Source organism: Balaenoptera acutorostrata, chromosome 15 (assembly GCF_949987535.1).
Source record: "Balaenoptera acutorostrata chromosome 15, mBalAcu1.1, whole genome shotgun sequence".
Taxonomy (NCBI): Eukaryota; Metazoa; Chordata; class Mammalia; order Artiodactyla; family Balaenopteridae; genus Balaenoptera; species Balaenoptera acutorostrata.
In genome coordinates this window covers 66,431,064-66,452,101 of record NC_080078.1, presented here as the reverse complement: position 1 = coordinate 66,452,101, position 21,038 = coordinate 66,431,064, and the positions used below count along the sequence as shown (strand labels likewise).

The 21,038-nt window shown below is 45.6% G+C and overlaps 3 protein-coding genes across 12 annotated transcripts in view; 1 reads left to right on the top strand and 2 right to left on the bottom strand.

Moving 5' to 3' along the window:
* Window positions 1-9,678, bottom strand: part of CNBD2 (cyclic nucleotide binding domain containing 2) — a 78,233-nt gene extending 68,555 nt beyond the window's left edge. For both annotated transcript variants that reach the window (XM_057528481.1, XM_057528482.1), the window contains exons 1-2: window positions 9,329-9,678; window positions 6,593-6,646 (exon numbers count right to left, since the gene is read on the bottom strand). In XM_057528481.1, the coding sequence (XP_057384464.1) occupies window positions 6,593-6,646; window positions 9,329-9,532 (258 nt within the window). In that variant the 5' untranslated portion in view covers window positions 9,533-9,678. The remainder of the gene's footprint in view (window positions 1-6,592; window positions 6,647-9,328) is intronic.
* On the top strand, window positions 9,655-10,657 carry SCAND1 (SCAN domain containing 1). Its single transcript, XM_007193200.3, has one exon. It carries the CDS (start codon window positions 9,867-9,869, stop codon window positions 10,404-10,406), a length of 540 nt encoding a protein of 179 aa, XP_007193262.2. The 5' UTR covers window positions 9,655-9,866; the 3' UTR covers window positions 10,407-10,657.
* A 1,468-nt stretch (window positions 10,658-12,125) lies between these two features.
* PHF20 (PHD finger protein 20) overlaps window positions 12,126-21,038 on the bottom strand; it is a 140,449-nt gene continuing 131,536 nt past the window's right edge. For all 9 annotated transcript variants that reach the window (XM_007193201.2, XM_057528475.1, XM_057528477.1 and 6 more), the window contains 2 exons: window positions 19,301-19,484; window positions 12,126-14,667 (listed from right to left, as the gene is read on the bottom strand). In XM_007193201.2, coding sequence (XP_007193263.1) covers window positions 14,525-14,667; window positions 19,301-19,484 — 327 coding nt within the window. In that variant the 3' untranslated portion in view covers window positions 12,126-14,524. The remainder of the gene's footprint in view (window positions 14,668-19,300; window positions 19,485-21,038) is intronic.

Sequence of the window (21,038 nt, the reverse complement as noted above, 5' to 3'; positions counted from 1 at the left end):
AAAGAAGTTAATAGTCAGTAGAGAGACCAGAGCAAGCCTCTTAGACTTCATAATAAAAAATTAAACACACACACACATACACATACACACACAAATGGAATAGCCTGGGGCTTTTTATCCAAATCACCTCATTAGCAAGAGGAACCTGCTTCCTCTTCACCATGAGCACAGCTGGCCCCCTGGAATGATGTATGCAGTATGTGGTGCGTGTAAATGAAATTACAGGATTACTAAATCTGTTGAAAATCTGAATTTCTTTTTTTTTTTTTTGTTTTGATTTTTAGAAATTTCATGTAATGTCTGAAACATTTATATTAACATATTTCCATACATATTTCCATACATGAGATCCTTGCTGGGTAGAGTAATCTTGGTTGTAGGTTCTTCCCTTTCATCACTTTAAGTATTTCATGCCACTCCCTTCTGGCTTGCAGAGTTTCTGCTGAGAAATCAGCTGTTAACCTTATGGGAGTTCCCTTGTATGTTATTTGTCGTTTTTCCCTTGCTGCTTTCAGTAATTTTTGTTTGTCTTTAATTTTTGCCACTTTGATTACTATGTGTCTCGGCGTGTTTCTCCTTGGGTTTATTCTGTATGGGACTCTCTGCGCTTCCTGGACTTGGGTGGCTATTTCCTTTCCCATGTTAGGGAAGTTTTCGACTATAATCTCTTCAAATATTTTCTCTGGTCCTTTCTCTCTCTCTTCTCCTTCTGGGACCCCTATAATGCGAATGTTTTTGCGTTTAATGTTGTCCCAGAGGTCTCTTAGGCTGTCTTCATTTCTTTTCATTCTTTTTTCTTTAGTCTGTTCCGCAGCAGTGAATTCCACCATTCTGTCTTCCAGGTCACTTATCCGTTCTTCTGCCTCAGTTATTCTGCTATTGATTCCTTCTAGTGTAGTTTTCATTTCAGTTATTGTATTCGTCATCTCTGTTTGTTTGTTCTTTAATTCTTCTAGGTCTTTGTTAATCATTTCTTGCATCTTCTCAATCTTTGCCTCCATTCTTATTCCGAGGTCCTGGATCATCTTCACTATCATTATTCTGAATTCTTTTTCTGGAAGGTTGCCTATCTCCACTTCATTTAGTTGTTTTTCTGGGGTTTTTTCTTGTTCCTTCATCTGGTACATAGCCCTCTGCCTTTTCATCTTCTCTGTCTTTCTGTAACTGTGGTTTTTGGTCTGAATTTCTTGATCACTGGTAACTTACCTTAAAATTTTCTATTTAACATCTCACATTTTAAAAAATAATGCAAAATAACAAGTGTTAGCAAGGATGAGGAGATATTGGAACCCGTGTGCATTGTTGGTGGGGATGTAAAATGGTGGAGCTGCTGTGGAAAACATAAGGTGGTTCCTCAAAAAATTAAACATAGAATTACCATATGATCCAGCAATTCCACTTCTGGGTATGTAAGAAGATAGGGTAGGGGGTCCCCAGAGAAAGAGAACCAGGCATGGCTTTCTTGACATAAGAGACATAATTTTTGACCTAAGACATTTTGTGATCTAAGCCTGGCCACAAGGCTTGTCCTTGAACAGGTCTCAGCATTAGGCACAAGATGTAACAACAGCAAAGATTATAAATCAGTTGTAAAGATTCCCAATTCTGTTTCAGTGGTAAAGATTAGCCTGAAACGCTCTACCATTACATCAACTGGAACCTAAGGGATGATGATGTTGACCTTTTCTGACCCTCGTGACTTCAATCAACTAAAGCTTGGACTCTGTTGACCGCCCAAACTCCTTCATGAATATGCATGTGCCCGTGGTTTAAAACGTGCCTGATTTTGCTGTTTGAGGAGACACTGCTTTGGGAAAGATCCCCAGTGGTCTCCTTACTTACTGTAAGTAATAATAAATCCTTCCTTCTCCGGATTTTTGGCTTGGTTGTGTCTTTTGGCTCGATACTCACCAAGAGGCGAACCCAGTTTTTCGGGTAACAAGTATATACTCAAAGGAATTGACAGCGGGGACTCAAAGAGATTTCTGTACACCATGGTCCATAGCAGCTTTATAAACAATAGTCAAAAGGGAGAAACAGGGACTTCCCTGGTGGCACAGTGGTTAAGAATCCACCTGCCAATGTAGGGGATATGGGTTCGAGCCCTGGTCCGGGAAGATCCCACATGCCGCAGAGCAGCTAAGCCCGTGTGCCACAACTACTGAGCCTGCGCTCTAGAGCCCCTGAGCCATAACTACTGAAGCCCGTGCACCTAGAGCCTGTGCTCCACAACAAAAGAAGGCACCACAATGAGAAGCCCGCGCACCGCAACAAAGAGTAGCCCTCAGGCTTCCCGGGTGGCGCAGTGGTTAAAAATCCACCGGCCAATGCGGGGGACACGGGTTCGAGCCCTGGTCCGGAAAGATCCCACATGCCGGGGAGCAACTAAGCCCGTGTGCTACAACTGAGCCTGTGCTCTAGAGCCCGAGAGCCACAACAACTAAAGCCCTCGAGCCTAGAGCCCGTGCTCCGCAACAAGAGAAGCCACTGCAATGAGAAGCCCGTGCAACCCAACGAAGACCCAATGCAGCCAAAAGTAAATAAATAAATAAAATTTAAAAAAAAAAAGAGTAGCCCTCGCTCGTCACAACTAGAGAAAAGCCCAGGCGCAGCAACGACGACTCAACACAGCCAAAAATAAATAAATAAATAAATAAATAAATAAATTATTTATTTAAAAAAAAACAAAAACGAAAGGGAGAAACAACCCAAATGTCCATTGACAAATGAATAAACAAACAAAATGTGCCATATATATAGTGGAAAACTGGCCTTAAAAAGGAAGGAAATTCTGATACATGCTACAATGTGGATGAACCTTGAAAACATTAAGTAAAATAAGACACAAAAGCACAAATATTGTATGAGGTACCTACAAGAGTCAAATTCATAGAGACAGTAGAATGGTGGTTACCAGGGACTGGAAGGAGGCAGGAATGGGGAGTCATTGTTTAATGGGTTCAGAGCTTCAGTTGGAGAAGATGAAAATGTGCTGGAGATGAATGGTAGTGACAGTTACAGGACAATGTGAATGTACTTAATGTCACTGAACTGTACACTTAAAGATGGTTAAAATGGTAAATTTTATGTTTTGTGTATTTTACCACAATTTTTGTTTTTTTTAACTTTGGGTTTATTTATTTATTTATTTATTTATTTATGGCTGTGTTGGGTCTTCGTTTATGTGCGAGGGCTTTCTCTAGTTGTGGCAAGCGGAGGCCACTCTTCATCGTGGTGCGCGGGCCTCTCACTATCGTGGCCTCTCTTGTTGGGGAGCACAAGCTCCAGACGCGCAGGCTCAGTAATTGTGGCTCACGGGCCCAGTTGCTCCGCGGCATGTGGGATCTTCCCAGACCAGGGCTCGAACCCGTGTCCCCTGCATTGGCAGGCAGATTCTCAACCACTGCACCACTAGGGAAGCCCCACAATTGTTTTTTAAGTTTAAAAAAAAAGTATGTTGCTGAGACAGGAGGGAAGGGGGCAGGGCACAACCTTGAAAAGAATGACATAGCTGTTGAGGATACGACAAAAACTGGTTAGAACCAATTAGGCCCAAGATGGCGGAAGATTCAACTTCCACTAGACCTTGAGCCTCATTATACACTTATTGTATTACATTAGTGTATGCTAAATGACACACCCACAGGCACCATGACAGTTCCGAGGCTAACCATAAAAGGCCAAAAAGTGGGCAGTGGCCCAATTCCTGGAAATTCCCACCCCTTCCCCAAAATAGTTGAAATAATCCTCCCATTTGTTAGCCTATGAAATTACCCAGACCATAAAAACTAAGCACCCCATATTTCTGGGCCACTCTTACCTTCTGAGATGACCCACACTCTGTGGAGTGTTTCTCCCAGGGCCGCTCTCGCCTTTTAAGACGAACCGCATTCTGCCTATGGAATGTGTGTCTCTGCTTTCACTTTACTATGGCTCGCTCTTGAATTCTTTCCTGTGCAAGGCCAAGGACGCTCACTTGGTGGCCTGTCCCAGGAACTCACCCAAGACCTGGGACGTGACCATCCTCTTGTGCCCCGTTTTCCTGCTACATCTTTACAAAGGAAGAGGACAAAGGTGGTCTTCTCCCCGTCCTCATTTTTCCTTTGATTATAAAAATGTAGCCCACTTAATTCTTGGGGCAGATCCCTCTTCCCTGCCCACTTGTATCCTCCACAAGCATCCTATATTAATAAATCTACTTTCTGCCTATCACTTTGCCTCTTGTTGAATTCCTTCTGTGCTGAGACGTAAAGAACCTGAGCTTCCTTAGGTTCTGAGCCCAGGTGTGCGGTTTCAGCTGGGAGACTGTGGGTTCGAGTACCCTCCTAAGCCAGAGATTGTGGGTTCACGTCCCATCTGAGGTGCAACTGGGTTTGAGTCCCATCTAAGGTGTGAGGTTTCGAGGTACAGTTTCATTCCCCTTCCCCCACCCTTCCTGAATGATTCTGTTTAGAAGCCATTAGGTGAGGCCAGGCATAGCAGGCATCTGTCTGGGGGTAGAGGGAGGCTGTGGTGGGGTAGCACAAGGTGCTGGAGCCCTGAGCAGGGTGAGGGGACTGGGGTGAGGGGATGGTGGTGGGGGACAGGGTTAGCATGCAACAACAGGAGACTGGTTACATTCAGGAGGGCTGGTCAAAGAAGATCGTGAGAGCCAGGTTTCTCTCTGTCAAAGAAGGGAATTAAATGTATAGAAAGAGAGAAAACTAGAATAAACCCTGTGGTGTTGGACTGGAGTTGAATGTGTTGGTATGAACTCATGGATTTCAATATATATAGATAGATGTAGAAATAAACAGATATAAATGTACATGCACTTACCATATATACCTACATATATACCCTCCCTCTGTCCATGAGAGCGCCTAGGAGCAGTGACCATTCCAACAGCAATGAACAAACCCACTGCCCAAATCTTGGTTTCTAAACACCATTCTCCACTAAAAGAACAAGGGTTTCTTGGAGAAATGACTGAATCCTGAGCTGAGACAGAGAAGGTATAAGATACGCTAGAAAGTAAGAAAATACTCAAAAAATGATGGAGACGTATCAAAAGGACACAGAAGTCAGCCTGAAGGGGCTCCCACTGGTCAAATCTGAGATAATTTGAGTATCAGAATAAATAATGAATTCCAGTGGCAACCAAGATGGAGTAATCCCATTACAGCCTCTCTCCCTCATCCGTTACAACTAAAAACTCTGGACAAAATACAAACAGCAACCAACTTCAGAATCTGAAAAGCAAATAATGCCAAGTGGATTTTGGGAGTGAGGGTAGTAAAAACTTGAAGAAACAACCCCAGTGGGGCTGAGTTTCCTGGTTTAATGAAGGACACAAGTTACTAAACAAAATTCAACTGTATTTTTATATACTATCAAACAATTAAAAATCAAAAAATTTTAAACAATACCATTTATAGTAGCACTAAGAACATGAAATACTTAGGTATAACAAAATATATGCAGGTTCTGTATGCTGAAAATTATAAAACATTGATGTAAGAAGTTAAAGAACATCTAAATAATACTAGACCTGGTACTGGTTATTTTACATATATTCTCTCATTGACTCTTCAGAGCCATTCTGTGTGTTATTATCCCCAGGCTCAGAAAGAGCATATGACTTACCTAAGGCCATATTATAAAAGAATTCATAGCAGGTTTATTTGTGATAGCGCCAAATTGCAAATAACTCAAATGTCCTTCAACAGGTGACTGGCTAAACACACCATGGTACATCCACACCATGGATTATGACTCAGCAATAAAAATGAACAAACTATTGATACACACAAAAACCTGGAAGAATCTCCCGGGAATTATTCTGAGTGAAAAAAAGCCAATCCCCAAAAGTTACATAGTAAATGATTCCATTTATGCAACATTTTTGAAATGAACAAAATTAAAGAGATGGAGAATAGATTAGTGTTACCTGCGGTTGGGGATACAGCATATGGGAAAGGAATGGGTGTAATTATAAAGCAGCAGCATGAGGGACCTTTGTGATGATCAAACATTTCTAGATATTTATGGTGGTATCGTTGCACTAATCTACACGTGACAAAATTGCATAGGCCTACATACATACACAAATAAGTGCATAGAAAACTGGTGAAAACTGAATAAACTCTGTGGATTATATCAATGTCAATTCCCTGGTTTTGATATTGGACTATAGTTATTACCACCAGGGAAAACTAAGTGAAGTCTGCACTCTTTTTGCAACTTTCTGTGCATCTATGATTACTTCCAAATAAAAAGCTTTTAAAAAAATAGTATCTAGGCTTCTGTTCCACAACCCCCAACAATGTGCCATCAAAAGACAACAAAATCTGTCTGAAAGAGTCTGGAAATCATTATTGGAGCTCTCCTTTCACAGGCATGGTCTGCAAACCACTGCTTGTCCTCTTTAATCAACATGTACTGAGTGTCAGCTGGGAGTCAGGCCTTGTGTTGGAAGCTAAGTGATATGAGATGAATGATTTATCATCCATTCCCATGGGAGCTCCCAACCTAGTGCTAATAAAAATGTCTAATATGATAAGAGCATTGGACTAGGAAGTCAAAAGAATTTTGTCCTCCTGGAAACACTTACTAGGTTTTTGATTTTGGACCAGTCCTTTGCCTCTTGGTATCTTGATTTCTTAATCTGTAAAATTCAGGAGAATGGAATGCATGTAAATATATATTTTAAACTTAACCTGAGCCCTCCGGATGGGTTCAAGGCTATCTGAAATTACCTGAAATTGTATGCAGAAGTATGTAAGTGCATCCTTCTTCTAGGAAGAGGTATTATTTTTAAAAAAATAGATTTTGGGGGCTTATAACTGAAACTGATTTTGGATTTAATCTCTGAGGTCCCTTCCATTCTAATATTCTACAATTCTAGTAGAACTCTAAGATGTCTCCTTCTATCTCTAATGTTCTGTGATTCCAACAGGGATGGAAGAAATGGGCTAGAGCTCTAACACTCGTGATTCCCAGTACCACAAGAGTTCGTTCCCTTCTGCAAGAGGACAAGGATTCAATTTTTCAACATGGAATTCTAGGCTCTTTATGATTTAACCTCTAATTGACCTTCCAACCTCAGCTCTTATCCCTTCCCCAGACCTCACCTCAGCCTGCAGTTTCCACAAAGCTTTGCTCCCATTCACTCTGTGCCTTGGTACAGACAGTGCCTTCTACCTGGAATGCCCCTAACTCCACCCTTTTTCTTGAGTCTAGGCTTAAATGTCCCCTCCTGAGTGAAGACTTCCAGGACCCCTCATCCTTACAGCAGGGTTTGGTGGGCTCCCTTAGCCCTGGATACCACCTGCCTATTACAACACAGGAAATAGGACTGTTGGTTCTCAGGGCAGCAAACCCAACTGCCAAGGGGCCTGGCAGAGGAAGGAAAGGTTTGAAGCTGGTAGGTATCACATACTCTAGGCCCCTGTTTTCCCACCTTTGAAAAGAAAATAGGGAAAAATACTGGCTCTAAGGAAAACGACAACCTGAGAGCAATAGTAAATGAACTCTTCTGAATGTTAATGTAACATGAAACAGCATTCTGTTTCAGAGAACAATAGGGAATGGTGGGTGGGGATTGAGCCTGACTGGAACAGAGTATCTGTCTAAAGGAAGGAGGCTCAGCTCCAGCTAATTGTTAACTGGCAGGAATGTGGGTGGGTCCAGTGCAGCCAGCTTGTCCACTTTTTCAAGAAAAACTGGAAATCCAGATTTGCACGTGAAATCTCTCAATTTTTACATATTACTAACTAAAAACATTAAAGACCCATTGTGGGGCTTCCCAGGTGGCGCAGTGGTTGAGAATCTGCCTGCCAATGCAGGGGACACGGGTTTGAGCCCTGGTCTGGGAAGATCCCACATGCCGCGGAGCAACTAGGCCCGTGAGCCACAATTACTGAGCCTGCGCGTCTGGAGCCTGTGCTCCGCAACAAGAGAGGCCACGATAATGAGAGGCCCGCGCACCGCGATGAAGAGTGACCCCCACTTGCCGCAACTAGAGAAAGCCCTCGCACAGAAACGAAGACCCAACACAGCCATAAATAAAATAAATAAATTAAAAAAAAAAAAAAAGACCCATTGTGATGACTTTCAAGGTTTTCAGGCTGTGGAAACTGTTCTGTGAGGATCTACTTCAACCCATTTACAAGAGCACATCCTATGGGGGAGGCAAGTTTTACATCAGGGCCACTGGTATATTGATGGCTGTTAAAGAGGCCCACTCATTCTGCATAGAAATCAAAGGTACTGCAAGGGTTATACAAAATCTTCATAAGGGACCCCTGTCTCTCCCTTAGTTTCCCAGTCTGTAAAATACATACAAAACATATTTGTGAGCCAGTTGTCAAAAAGAATATCACTTACCAAAGGGCTGTCAGAGCTACATGCTTTTACCTGCATCATCTCACTGAATTCTCATAACTACTAATGAGGTTAGTTCTAGTACATCCACATTTTACAGATAATTAAACTGTAGCTCAGAGACAGCAATTTACTTAATGAAGACAAACATTTTAAAAGCCCTTTCTTTCCAAAGTCTTCACTATTTAATCCCCTCAGCAACTCTGGCCTAAGGTAAATAAACCCTTCGGGGATTCCACAAAGGCAGCCTGACTCCAATAGGGTAGCACAGTTTTACCGTTCAACGTATGTATAATGAAAACCATATACGTAATGTAAAATTTTCTAGTAGCCACATTTAAAAGTAAATGACACACGTGAAATTAAGCTTAATGATATATTTTATTTGACCCAATATATGCAAAATACTACCAATCCAACATGTAACCAATATAAAAAATTATTGAGATATTTTACATTTTTTTTTCATACTAAGTCCTGGCTGTATTTTACATTACATCACATCCCAATTCCCACTAGCCACATGCCAAGGGCTCAGTAAGCATATGTGGCTAGTGGCCACTATATGAGGCTACGCATTTAGTCTATTTTAGTAATCCTGAAATTAAAAGCAAAACCCACAGAGCCACCTGTCCCTTGGTTTCAGAGGCCACGCCAAAAAAAAAATCGTAATGGCAAAAAGTTCTTGAGCATTTACTTTGTGCCATGAAAAGGGCAACTTTTACTACGTGTGTTGAAGATCTTACACACGTTATCTTGTGTCATTCTCGCCACAAGGCGGGTGTACCGCCCTCCTCTTTTGAGTGAGCGAGAGAACTTTCCCGAGTTGGGCCCTCCTCCAGCGCCCGACAGCCGTCCCGCTCCCGCCACCCGCCGGGCGCCAGGCCCCGGGAGCCATTGGTTCGCCATCATCCTAATCAGGGTCAAGTAAGGAGGCGCGCACGCAGGGGCAGACGCAGGTCACCTGCAAGCCGAAGCGATCTAGGAGGATAGGGACCCTTCTGGGCCCCTTCTCCTTAGGCTTGGGCTTGCGCTTGGGCTTGGGCTTGAGCGGCGGCTCCGGCACCGACTCCTCCTCCGACCCCTCCTCCGGCTCCTCCTCCGACTCTTCGACTTCTCCTCCTCCTCGAACTGGTGCTCGGAGGCGCCACCAGCCGGAGCCAGCCATTGCACGCTTCGACTGGCCGGCGGGCCTGCGGCAGCCACAGCCTCCTGCCGAGACTCAGGAACGCGAGGGGGCGCCGCTTCCGGGAGCCCGGACTCAGCTTCCGGACGCTCGCGCGCCGAGCTCACCATAGAGAAGCCAGCCGGGACGCCCACTTCCGGCCGCCCCAGGCGCTTTGCTGGCGCTGGTAGGCTGGGGGTCCCCACCGCCCCTCTCCCTCAGGGTCGCGCGGGCTCCGCCCTTTAGCGGAAGCGTCTCCCTCTTCACTCCGCCCTCTCCCAGACGGAGTGCTGCGCCCACAGCTGCCGGACAAAGAGTGACGTCCGGAGCTGGAGTCATGGCGGCGAGTGAGCCAAGCTTGTCAGTAACCGAGAGCCTCGCGCCACTGTCGGGGAAAGAGGAAGGGGCCGGCCTGAGCTCAGGCCCGGAGCGTAATTCCATGGGCTTCTCCTCGACTCCTGAGACCCCACCGCCTGCCCCCGAGTCGTCCAGCCTCAACGCCGCGGCCCCCGAAGCGAATCCTACGTCTCCCGCGGCGGCCGCCGCCGCCCTGGAGCTGCCCCTCGGGCCCGCACCCCTGGCCTCCGCGCCGCTTGCCGAAGCCGCTCCGCGATCCCCCCCAGGCCCTGCCGGCTCCCGGCCCGGCCCGGAGACGTTCCGCCAGCGATTCCGGCAGTTCCGCTACCAGGACGCGGCAGGCCCGCGGGAGGCGTTCCGACAGCTGCGGGAGCTCTCCCGCCAGTGGCTGCGGCCCGACATCCGTACGAAGGAGCAGATCGTGGAGATGCTGGTGCAGGAGCAGCTGCTCGCCATCCTGCCCGAGGCAGCGCGGGCCCGGCGGCTTCGCCGCCGCACGGACGTGCGCATCACCGGCTGAACGGCGGAGCTGCGGGCGGCCGGGCCCGGGCGCTCTCTGGACTAGAGCCATGATCAGATCCGAGGCCCTGAGCCTGGCTCCCCATTACGCGTTAATGACAAACGAGTTTTGGCAGTTCCTGCAGTCTCGTGTGTCCATTTCGTTCGTCCTTTACCGTGCTTATTTTCCCGAACCTATTTCCAACCTCCTTTCTGGCTGGTGACGAAACCAACTTGGGAGCCCATGAGAATAAAGCCTTTGTTTCTCATTCACTTGGCCATCGTTGGCTTTTGTGGGATCATTATGTGTTGGTTAGGCCTGGGCCGCCACATCTGGGAAATTTTTTTCCTGCGCGTTCCCCAGCGCCCCACTTGGGTTTCCTTTGTTTTGTTGGAGTCTACGTAATGAGGGCTCCAGCAAGCAGCCTGTGTTCCATCGTCGCCCCTACCTCTCACTAGCTAGAATTTGAGCTTGTTTTCCTACCTAAGAGAACAGATGACAGTGTTCTGTTGTCTTGTAGATGGCGGTGGGTCGTGCCGGCAAATAGCTGGCTCTACTAGTGCTTATTTAACTGGCTATCGCTATACCAATGCTGCCACCAACTTGCTCCATCAGCCTGCCCTTTGGGAACAGACTTCCCCAAAGGCCCAAGTTATAGGGCTATTTTAGTAAGTGTTTAGTGCAGATGTTTACAGAGATAGGCTAGTTCTTGTTTGTGAGCTCTGGTTTAAGCCTCCATACTCGCCTTTCTTACCAAATTTTAAGGCTCTTGAAAGATTTAAGGAGCATATCTGGTGTGAACTAATGGATTGCTACTCACTTTAATGTCTCTCCAACTGCCTCCCTTAACTTTTTTAATAAGCATAATTGTTTAGGAGGGAAGAAGCAATGTGGCAAGTAATAGGGAAGCTCTGCAATATAACCTTAGAGCCTACTCCATTCCTTGAGTCTTCCGCACACCCAGGAAGGAGCTGATTGGGGTTCATAGGCCGTTTGGCTTGGCCTCAGAAGGGTCCTAATTGCAGTGGGTCCCATCTTTTAATATAAGGCAGGCCAGACCTATTTTCCCTGCACTGCTTTCAACAATCAAAAATTGAATAGTCCTGCAGCTCACATCACAAAGCATGAGCCAGACTGGGCTAGAGGGTGGTGTGGGGCATTTTACTTTTGAATATTAAAGACACTTAAATGAATTCAAAAGTATTTTGCATACTTCCTTGCGATTTTGGGTTTAAGCCTGCATCTGCCTCCCTGCAGAAGATACATCTATTTAGATTGTAAAAGCAGACTTCCTTTAAAAAGTAATGTTTATAGAAAATTAATGCACATTAAAAACAGGGTAGATGGGACTTCCCTGGTGGTGCCGTCGTTAATAAGAATCTGCCTGCCAATGCAGGAGAGATAGGTTCAAGCCCTGGTCCGGGAAGATCCCACATGCCACGGAGCAACTAAGCCCGTGCGCCACAGCTACTGAGCCTGCGCTCTGGAGCCCGCGAGCCACAGCTACTGAGCCTGTGTGCCACAACTACTGAAGCCTGCATGCCTAGAGCCCATGCTCTGCAACAAGAGAAGCCACTGCAGTGAGAAGCCCGTGCACCGCAACAAAGAGTAGCCCCCACTCACCACAACTAGAGAAAGCCTGCATGCAGCAACGAAGACCCAATGCAGCTAAAAATAAATATAAAAAAAATAAATTTATATGAAAGAAAAATAGGGTAACTATAACAAATGACTGAAACGTAGCAACAAAAACCTGTTTTATTTTTTCCAAATACAGATACAGAAGTTTGCATGTTTTGCAAATATTGCTTCAAAGCAACATTTCTATATACAGCGCCTTCTGTTCTAATAGCGCGTAAACATAGATATGTATCCACAGTGCAATGTTGGCTCATCAAGGGTCCACCTTGCATACACTCATCACTTAAACAAAATGATTAGTCAAACCAGAACTGTTTTTGTCAAGGCAATTTTTTTTATAGGTGGATAGTTTTTCTCAAAAGAAAACTTAGGTAGTGTACATATTTCTAAATGGTAACAGTAATATTTGCAAATAACAGTTTCCAGTGCTCCAGCCTGGGGTTAATTGAACGTGACCCAGGAATTGGGGATGGAGCCCCTCAACATGGCTTTAAATTAGGGAAGCACACTGGGGTTTATCAGAACTTGGAGTCACCCCCTGCTTCCCTAAGGACAAAGGTCACTATGAGTGAAATGGGATTATTTCCTTTACAAAAAGCATACATTAAACCCAATAATGGCCACTTCGCAAAATTAGGGTAACTCAGTTTCTTATTTCATCTTGAAAAAGACATGAGATTGACTCCCTTAAAGTTACAGCTTCCCCAGAAGTTATGCTCAAATGTGTTTTCAGGAAAGAAAAATCAGTAATCTAATAAGTCACCATACCTCACAGTTGTGGCTACAGAAAATCATCCTGTTTCTTCCCCTTTCAGACAAGCTTCACACAGTTCTTATAATGTGGCCGTCTGATAAATTATGCAAAACACAGATGCCGTGCATACTCCTTGAGCATTTCTTCCCACACCAGAAACACCAACATTAGCAATGGGAAACAACCTCTTACAGAGGAATTGTGTCAGCTTTACTACAGATGTCATAGCCACATGTATTCCCTCTGACGGATGAGCTACAGCAGGTCAACTTGTCCTAAATTCATTTTATATCAAATGGTGAGTTAAATTACTAGACAAAGCATACCCTGAAACAAATCTTGGTACAGAGGGCTTTGTGACTGCAATGACCTGTACTTTAAAGCCTAACCATCCCAAAGGTCACTGGAGATACTGTCATTGCTATTGAGATATTGGCTACTTCACGTTTACATAGTAAATATTTGCAGCATATAACATTACAGATTCATAAACCCATAATTAACTTGTGAGTGTTAATGGATAGATGTGCTTTGATTTTTGCCTTTAGTGATAGGAAAACTAAATGGTAAAATGGGTCACTCCTCAAAGCATGGAACATTTTCTTTAACTTTGCCTAGTAAGGAAAAACAAAACAATTACACGTGGAACCGTAACCTGGAAGAGTAACAAATATTGTCTCAAAAGGTACAAACTGTACCTGGACCTTAAGCAGCATAATCACCTTGATCTCACAAAATAATACGAACAGGAAATTTAAAGTGTTAAAGTATATTAAAACAATTCTGAAAATGCCAACTACTGAACATATACCCTTCGGGGAAGGAGAAAAGCGGCAGCAGATGTAGAATCTGGTTTGTTTACAACAATACAAAGTAAGGTAATTCCCCAAACCACATTCTTTGTAACAAATCTTTACAGTGAGAGTTCAAATTTGGGGGAACCATTTTTTGGACATTAAATAGAACTGGTAAGCTGTCAAGAAGTGGGTAGAAAATGCTGTCCTTTGGGTTCCAGACCCTGCCTGCTTCAGTTTGGAATTCCTCCTAGATTCTTATTACAGTAAGATTCTAGTTCTTCCACAGGCTGTATGGGTTCTGCTACAAAAGACACAACCCAGCCAATTCTGGGGTGAAAGCATACAAAACTTGTCCCCGGTACCATGAAGTCATGCAAGAGAGGTGGTGAGAAAGTGAAGAGTTCTAAGAAGGCAGGGCACCAAGGCCTCTGCTCCTTCCCAACCTCCACAGAATGGTGAAGTCACAACATTCCCACGAAGCTGGAAAAACGAAAATGATGCCTGCTGCCTAAATCCATGCCAGGCAGAAAACCAGAAGGCTTGGCATGTGCCCCAACCTGACAGAGAAGTCAATTAAATAAGCTGCAAGTTGAATTTACAACTGTTTCCGACTAAACTTTTTTGGCTCTCATTCCATTTATCATCAGTGGCACGATTTCAAGTGAAGTTTGTGCAAAAAGACTCACTCTCCATTCAACAATGTGCACAGAAGAAGGGAATCCCAAGAGTCTATTTGCTACCTTCTTGGCAGGCTTCGAGATCAGAGTGCCCTCCCTTCCAGCAGCCAAAACGGCCTCTTTGTCCAAGTCCATCACACCCCTGCCCAGATCCCTGAAGTCAGTCGGTGTCACGTGCATTCGGCATGCTAGGTTTATTTATTTAAATATGTGAAGCTCCTCCTGCAGGTGCCCCAGGATTGTGGCCCCATTAGTGTGGGGTGCCCAGTTTCATGTTGAGCAGCAGAGTGCGATCTGTTGCACCTTGCCCAGGTCCGTCAGCAGCTGCTTGATGCAATGCTTGAGCTGCGGAAGCCTGGCCAGAGGCTCCGGGGGCTCCAGCTCCCCAGTGTAGTCCAGCCAGCTCTCCAACACTGTAGGCAGAAGAGAGAGGACCCGGTGAGTTCTCAACACTTGATATGCAAGAATGTCAGCAAGAATTTCAGCACTTTATCCCACCTAACCACTCATGGGGGACGGGGAGGGAGGGCCATTTCAGGCAACACTGACTCATCACCCTCTCTGCAAAGTATTACTCCTAGGACAAAACTCAAATGCTGTAGAGCAGTGCAGTCCAACAGAACTTTCTGCAATGACGGAAATGGGCTATGTCCGTGTTGTCTAATATAGCCACTGAGTACTTAAAATGTGGCTAGTGCAACTGAGGAACTGAATTTAAATTTTATTCCATTTTAATTAATTTAAATAGCCACACACAGCTAGTGACTACTGCATTCGTGCAGCTCTATAGTCTAGCCGGCTTGGAAGGACCCACCTTGCTCAGTGTTACCGCCCCATCTTTATAAGGCTTTCCCATGTTGAAAATCAGAAAGCCTGGTGTTTTAGCCTTCTGTTAAGAAAAATGAGAATCTAAAGGGACTTGAAAAGGTCTATTTTTGTCTCCATAAATTCTGATCTGCTTCATATTGATTCCTATCATCAGTAGCACAGAACACTGATTTTATTTTCTAAGTACTTAATGTAAAATGTCCAGGTACTAACAAACTTGACTACAATTAGTTCAATATCTAAAAAGCTGTCTTGCTTCTGAGAGCAGAAATTTCTCTATAGAAAGATATTTGTTCTTCCCCAAGCCACTCCCTTAAGCTCTGGCATTTGGGGAGGGGCCATTCCAGAGCCCTGCACCTCTGACAAGAGCCAGCCCCTCCAGGTAGGCCCTGTGCTTACCCCGGCCTGCCCATAGCCTTTCTAGGCTGTGCACCAACCTCTACTGAGCACCATCTGGACCCTGGAGCCAGAGTGCAGAAAGAGGAAGACCATGCAGTGCCTGTTCCTCAAGCAGCCTGCAGCCTCACACACAATCCTCCGCCCTCCTCAGACCAGCCCTCCATCTTCCTTCCCACTTTTCTAAATCCTTTGTTCCCTGCAAGTTACTTCTCAGGGAAGCCTTCCCCAACTCTACACTCTGAATCTGGTCCCTGTGTCGCAGGTGCTATGCTATATCACTTGCTCTCCTTTGGAGCACTCATCCTGGTTTGTAATTAAACATAATGGGATGATTTAATTAATATCTGTCTCTAACATAAGATCAAGCTCCATGAGAGCAGAGGCAGAGTCTGCCTTACTCACCATTATATCCCTAACACTCAACTTTGCCTGGTACATAGTAGGTTCTCAACAGAGGCAGTGAGAGAATGCAGGAACAGTCCAGCGATATGCCCCACTGAACGCTCGGGCTCCGCAGAGTTCACCTTCCTCCATCAGATTTCTTGTTGGTACTCGGGGGTTCCAAGGAGGAGGAACCTTCCCTCCTCCTGATCCCAACAAGTACAAGGACTTGAAAATAAGAAATATAAAACTGACTTCTCAGGCGGAACTTGAAAACCAAGAGTAAAGGATCAAAGTTAAATGACATTGGCCAGTGACCTCCTGAGCAAGAAAAACTCCATAGTGACCAGTTTCAATACAACAGTAAGTCTTATTAAAAAAAAAAAGAAAAAGAAAAAGAAGTCCACAGACTAGAGAGAGACAGGAACTGCTCAGCTAAAGAGCACAAGAGTAAATGGAGGGGGGACTTCCCCGGTGGTGCAGTGGTTAAGACTCCACGCTCCCAATGCAGGGGACCCAGGTTTGATCCCTGATCAGGGAACTAGATCCCACATGCCGCAACTAAAGATCCCACACGCAGCAACGAAGATCCCAAAGACCTGGCATGCATGCATAAATAAATCCTTTTTTTAAAAAAAAAAGTAAATGGAGAAAAGACTCAAAGTTAATGCCGTAAGAGCCCATCTGGGTGAGTCTAAGGCAGTCAAGGCTGGCTGTGTTGATTCCAAGAGAAAATGTCAGTCAGTCTGTCCTTGGCAAGATGATCCTACAATTGCTGAGAGGCCCCTCTTAAAGCTACTGGAACTACCTCAGATCTGGTTCGGGCTCACCCAAGACGTCCCCCAACACCATGGTGACCCAGCAGGCACGCACAGGGAGAAAGAGCATCAGTCAGTGTGCAGACTGGAAGAGTCTAGGCCACTCATAGTCTCTGAACTTGGTTAACAGGAGTGTTTGGAGCCCCGAAGGTGGAAGTCTTCTCTCTAGCAGGAACGAAGAAGACCAGACCCAGAACTGTGTTGGCTGTGGGAGCCAACAGCACCTCCTCTGGACCCCAGCATCCAGTAAGCCAGCCTTCTCTCCACACCAGGTGCTGGACCATCACCCCAAGTTTCTCTTTTAAGAATGCTCAACAGCTTCTCAACAGTATCATGATTCCAAGCAAGGCAGAAGGTTATAAAGGTAAAGTTTCATTTCAAATACACTCCCCCAGACCATCTAGATAGAGGCCAATGCTCACTACGGTAACATTTAAAAAAAAAAATCTTTCTAATGCTAAAAGATTCAGTATTTTCATGGTCATTAAATATCTTTCATCTTTTAGTTTTATAAGACTGTTCACACAACTACATAAGTTATTAAATAATGGTTAATACTGAAACAATGACATTTTTTAAAGTCAATATAATAGCTTATCAGACTTTTTAAAAAGGAATATTGTATGCAAATTCCTATAAAAGCTCAGTTTCTCTCGATGGTATTTAGATGAAATGAAGATAGTAGAAATACAATGGGATTCTGATGAATCTTAATTAAATACAATGCAAACTCTGTTTACCTGAATAAAATCTTTAAACTTTATAATTGATTTTCATGCTTCCAGTACCTCTCAGGGCCTGGAATATCAGAACAAGAACAGAGTATGTGGCCCCAGATGAGCAGGACACAAGAGTCCTCTGGAAGGCCAGAGAAGGGAGCCCAGGCTTATCATCCTTGCCACACTGACCACTCAGTGAACTCAGGGCCGGAGCAGCCCAAGCTGGGCGGCAGGAGTAAGTCAGTGATTAAGAAGTAGGTAGGCTCTTGGGACTTCCCTGGTGGTCCAGTTAAAGAATCTGCCTTCCAATGCAGGGGATGTGGGTTTGATCCCTGGTCGGGGAACTAAGATCCCACATGCCTCGGGGCAACTAAGCCCGCGCGCGCCTCAACTAGAGAGCCCACATGCCACAAACTACAGAGCCCACGCGCTCTGGAGCCCATGTGCCACAACTAGAGAGAGAGAAGCCTGCGCGCTGCAACAAAAGATCCCGCGTGCCACAACTAAGACCCAAAGCAGCCAAAAATAAAATGGAAGGGAGGGAGGGAGGAAGGAAGAAGGAAAGAAAGCTCTGACTTCTCCCCTAGGGGCAGGTTCCTTTGGCAACAACAGAACCTTCGCCCTGTTTCCATGGTGCTAAGCCTCTTCTCAGGGACCCAGAGCCAATTCTACCGCCACTGTCTGAAACTCTACAATTTTCAGTCTGGCATTTGATCCTCTTTCAGCTTTCTAATAGCAGGGTTTTTCACAGACCTGGCATCAGCTACAGGTCTAAGGAGCCCAAGGAAACCTTTCAGGAGTGAAAGAGAGACAGAAACACTCCACCTTCCAGAAATGCCCTCACAATGGACCCTGGACTGGCCTCCCATTCCCGGTTCCGCAGGTTTGCCTCCGGGGCAGGAAAGAAAGCATGAGGGCGTGTTAGGCTTTCGTCCTCGCTGTCCTCCAACAGGGCCAACCCTTTCCCAGTCAAGCCAGTCCTCGTATCATCCACCCTCAGTCACCGCCCCCCCCCCAGCAGAAAACATCACTCTCTTCAAGGCTCCCCTTCAGTCCCAGGAGCTCCAGGAAGCCTTCCTGTTATCACTTCCCCTCACAGCAGCTCTCCTCCCCTGGCCTGGCCTCAGCCACACCTTGTGACCCTCGCTTACATAACACATGGCATTTTTCTTCTGAGTTATTTCATCCCCAATTACAGTAATAACAGCCTGGCTGTACTCAGAATCCTCAAACAGAACATTTATTTCTTAATCAGTCTCCTTTCTAAGGATGAAAACAAATAATTAGGAAATAAGAGAATAAGACAACAAATAATCAAGGAGGAAGTTTGTCTTCAAAAAGCAAACTGACAACATCCTGGGGATCAAGAGTTCAGTCCTCCAAGCCCATTTGTTACCACTAACATCTGGGACAAATACCCAGGGGCCACGTAAATGACTTAGTCAAGTTCTTAAATCTCTACTGATAAAGAGGAGAAGGCTTCATATTCGATTTTAAGAAAGGCTGAAATAAAAAGTGTTTTCAGATCAATCCTCAGACATCCTAAAAGCTCAGATAGGTCAAAGTTTCAGTTCCCCACAGAACTGGCTTAGTAAAGATCTGCTCAGATCACACATTACCCGCAGGCAGAGTCCAGCTGCTCTTCTGCACGCTCTCCTTGGCAGAAGGGTCTGGGAAAGTGAGGCAGGACCCCTGACATCGCACAAACCTTAGAAGTGCCCGATCAATACTAAAAGTAAGGCTCTGCCATCTTGAGGGGAGAATGAAGGTGGTGAGAGTGACAGAGAGGCGGCAGGAACACAGCTGTGCCTGGAGAGCCAGATCAGGGGGTTCAGAAAGCAGCTCACCCCGGCGGGCCCACAGTGCCTGCCGAGGGCAAGGAGCCAAGGAGGGAGCCCTACCGTCCAGCTCCTTCTCAATGGAGTCCATCCTATGCGTGACTTCGTCCTGAAGAGACTCCACGTGCGTCAGCAGGTTAAACTGCCACTGGTGCTGGGAGCTCAGCAGCCCCTCTCCGCCTCTGTCCAGCAGCTTCCGAGCGGGGGCTTCCTCAGGTAGGACCTTTTTGGAGACATATTCCCTCACCTGGGGATGCAACAACATTGAAGTTACTGCATGGAGACAGCTCCCAGCCCCTTTTCCAACCAGCCAGTGTCCACAACCATTTGAAAACCCAGTTGCAGTTTGAATATCCCAACTCTCTACCTCCCTGCCCCCTTCCTCCCCTCTTGGGCACTGGGCAGAAGCGTGCCTGCTGTACCAATAACCACCACCTCAGGGCAGCACAGACCTCCGGCTCAGAGGATCCCACAGCTGCTTCCCAAAGAATGGCCCAATGCCCTAGGCCTGAAGTAGGCCTCACAGAAGGGCTTCCAGAAACCTGAGATCAGAATACAGCAGGGCGAGCGTAGACAAGGGTTAGTATGTGGATGTCAGACAAACTAGCTTTAAGTCCTAGCTCCATATCTTGCTGAACGCATGTATCTGGATGAGTTAGTTCACCTCTCCGGGCCTCTGTTCCCTCATGGGAAAGAAGGAAGTAGTAAATCCTACTTTAAAGGTTCATGAGGATGAAATAGGATAATGTTTATAAAACACAGTGCCGGCCTATGGTCAGCCTGCTACCAGTGAAAGAGATTTTTAACCCCAGCTGCCTTGTTCAGACCCAGTATTTCCTGATTTTTTCATGCTGTGCCAGACACCTCTAGGCAATTTGCCTCGTCTGCATGATCACAAACCTTTTCTGGGGTTTGTGACCGCAACCTTTCATTCACTCATTTGAAATGAAACAGGTTCTAGTTAACATTTATTTAGGGGTGACTATGTGCAAAGCCATGTTCTGAGAGCTTTTCACAGATATGCTGCACAGTAACGGAGAGGGCGCTGCCACTGGCTCCACTCGACAGGGGGTAAGGAGACACGTCTGAGGAGGTGAAGTGACCTGCTCAGAATCACACAGTGATATAAAGTGGCTGAGCCCAGACTTGAAACTGGGTCTGTCTCCAAAGACTATGTCCTCACCAGCCTCACCCAGCACTGTTTAGACCCTGGCAAGGATACAGGCTGAACGAGGTATAATGCCCACCCTTGAGGGGCTTCTAACCTAGGATGCTCCCCCTCGGCAAGATGCAGCAATGGACTTATGCTGGTGATACCATCCCACACAATGAAGTCTGTGAAAGTAAGTATGACAAGGGTGGAGAAGCTCTCAAATCACACAAATCCTCACTGACAACTGAGGATAGGGCAGAATGAGACCAGTGAACACTGGCAAGAGAACACAGGGGGCTCCAGAAGAGAATGACTTGAATAACAAGAAACTGAGAGTATCTCTTGGGAAAACTGATGAAACCAGAAAATATTTTGACAAAATGGACTGTTCCTATGTCAGGGCTGCAAAGTGAAAAGTAAAGCCAGCATAGAATTGTACTGAAAACCTTATGCCTAACAAAACACCTGACTCATTCTTTGCTTGTGCGAAGGATTAGCACCCACGGGCAACTATAAATTGCATTGAAGAAAAAAACTCACTTTCCTAACTTACTTCCATTTATCAAGTTCCAGTCAACCCTTTTCCCCTGCTACCTCCCACCTCTCCACACCCCGCCCCCGACTCTGCCACTTTGTGGACATTTCCTA

Coding starts and splice junctions, on each gene's coding strand:
- SCAND1 (XM_007193200.3), top strand. CDS start 9,867: ATGGCGGCGAGTGAGCCAAGCTTGTCAGTAACCGAGAGCCTCGCGCCA.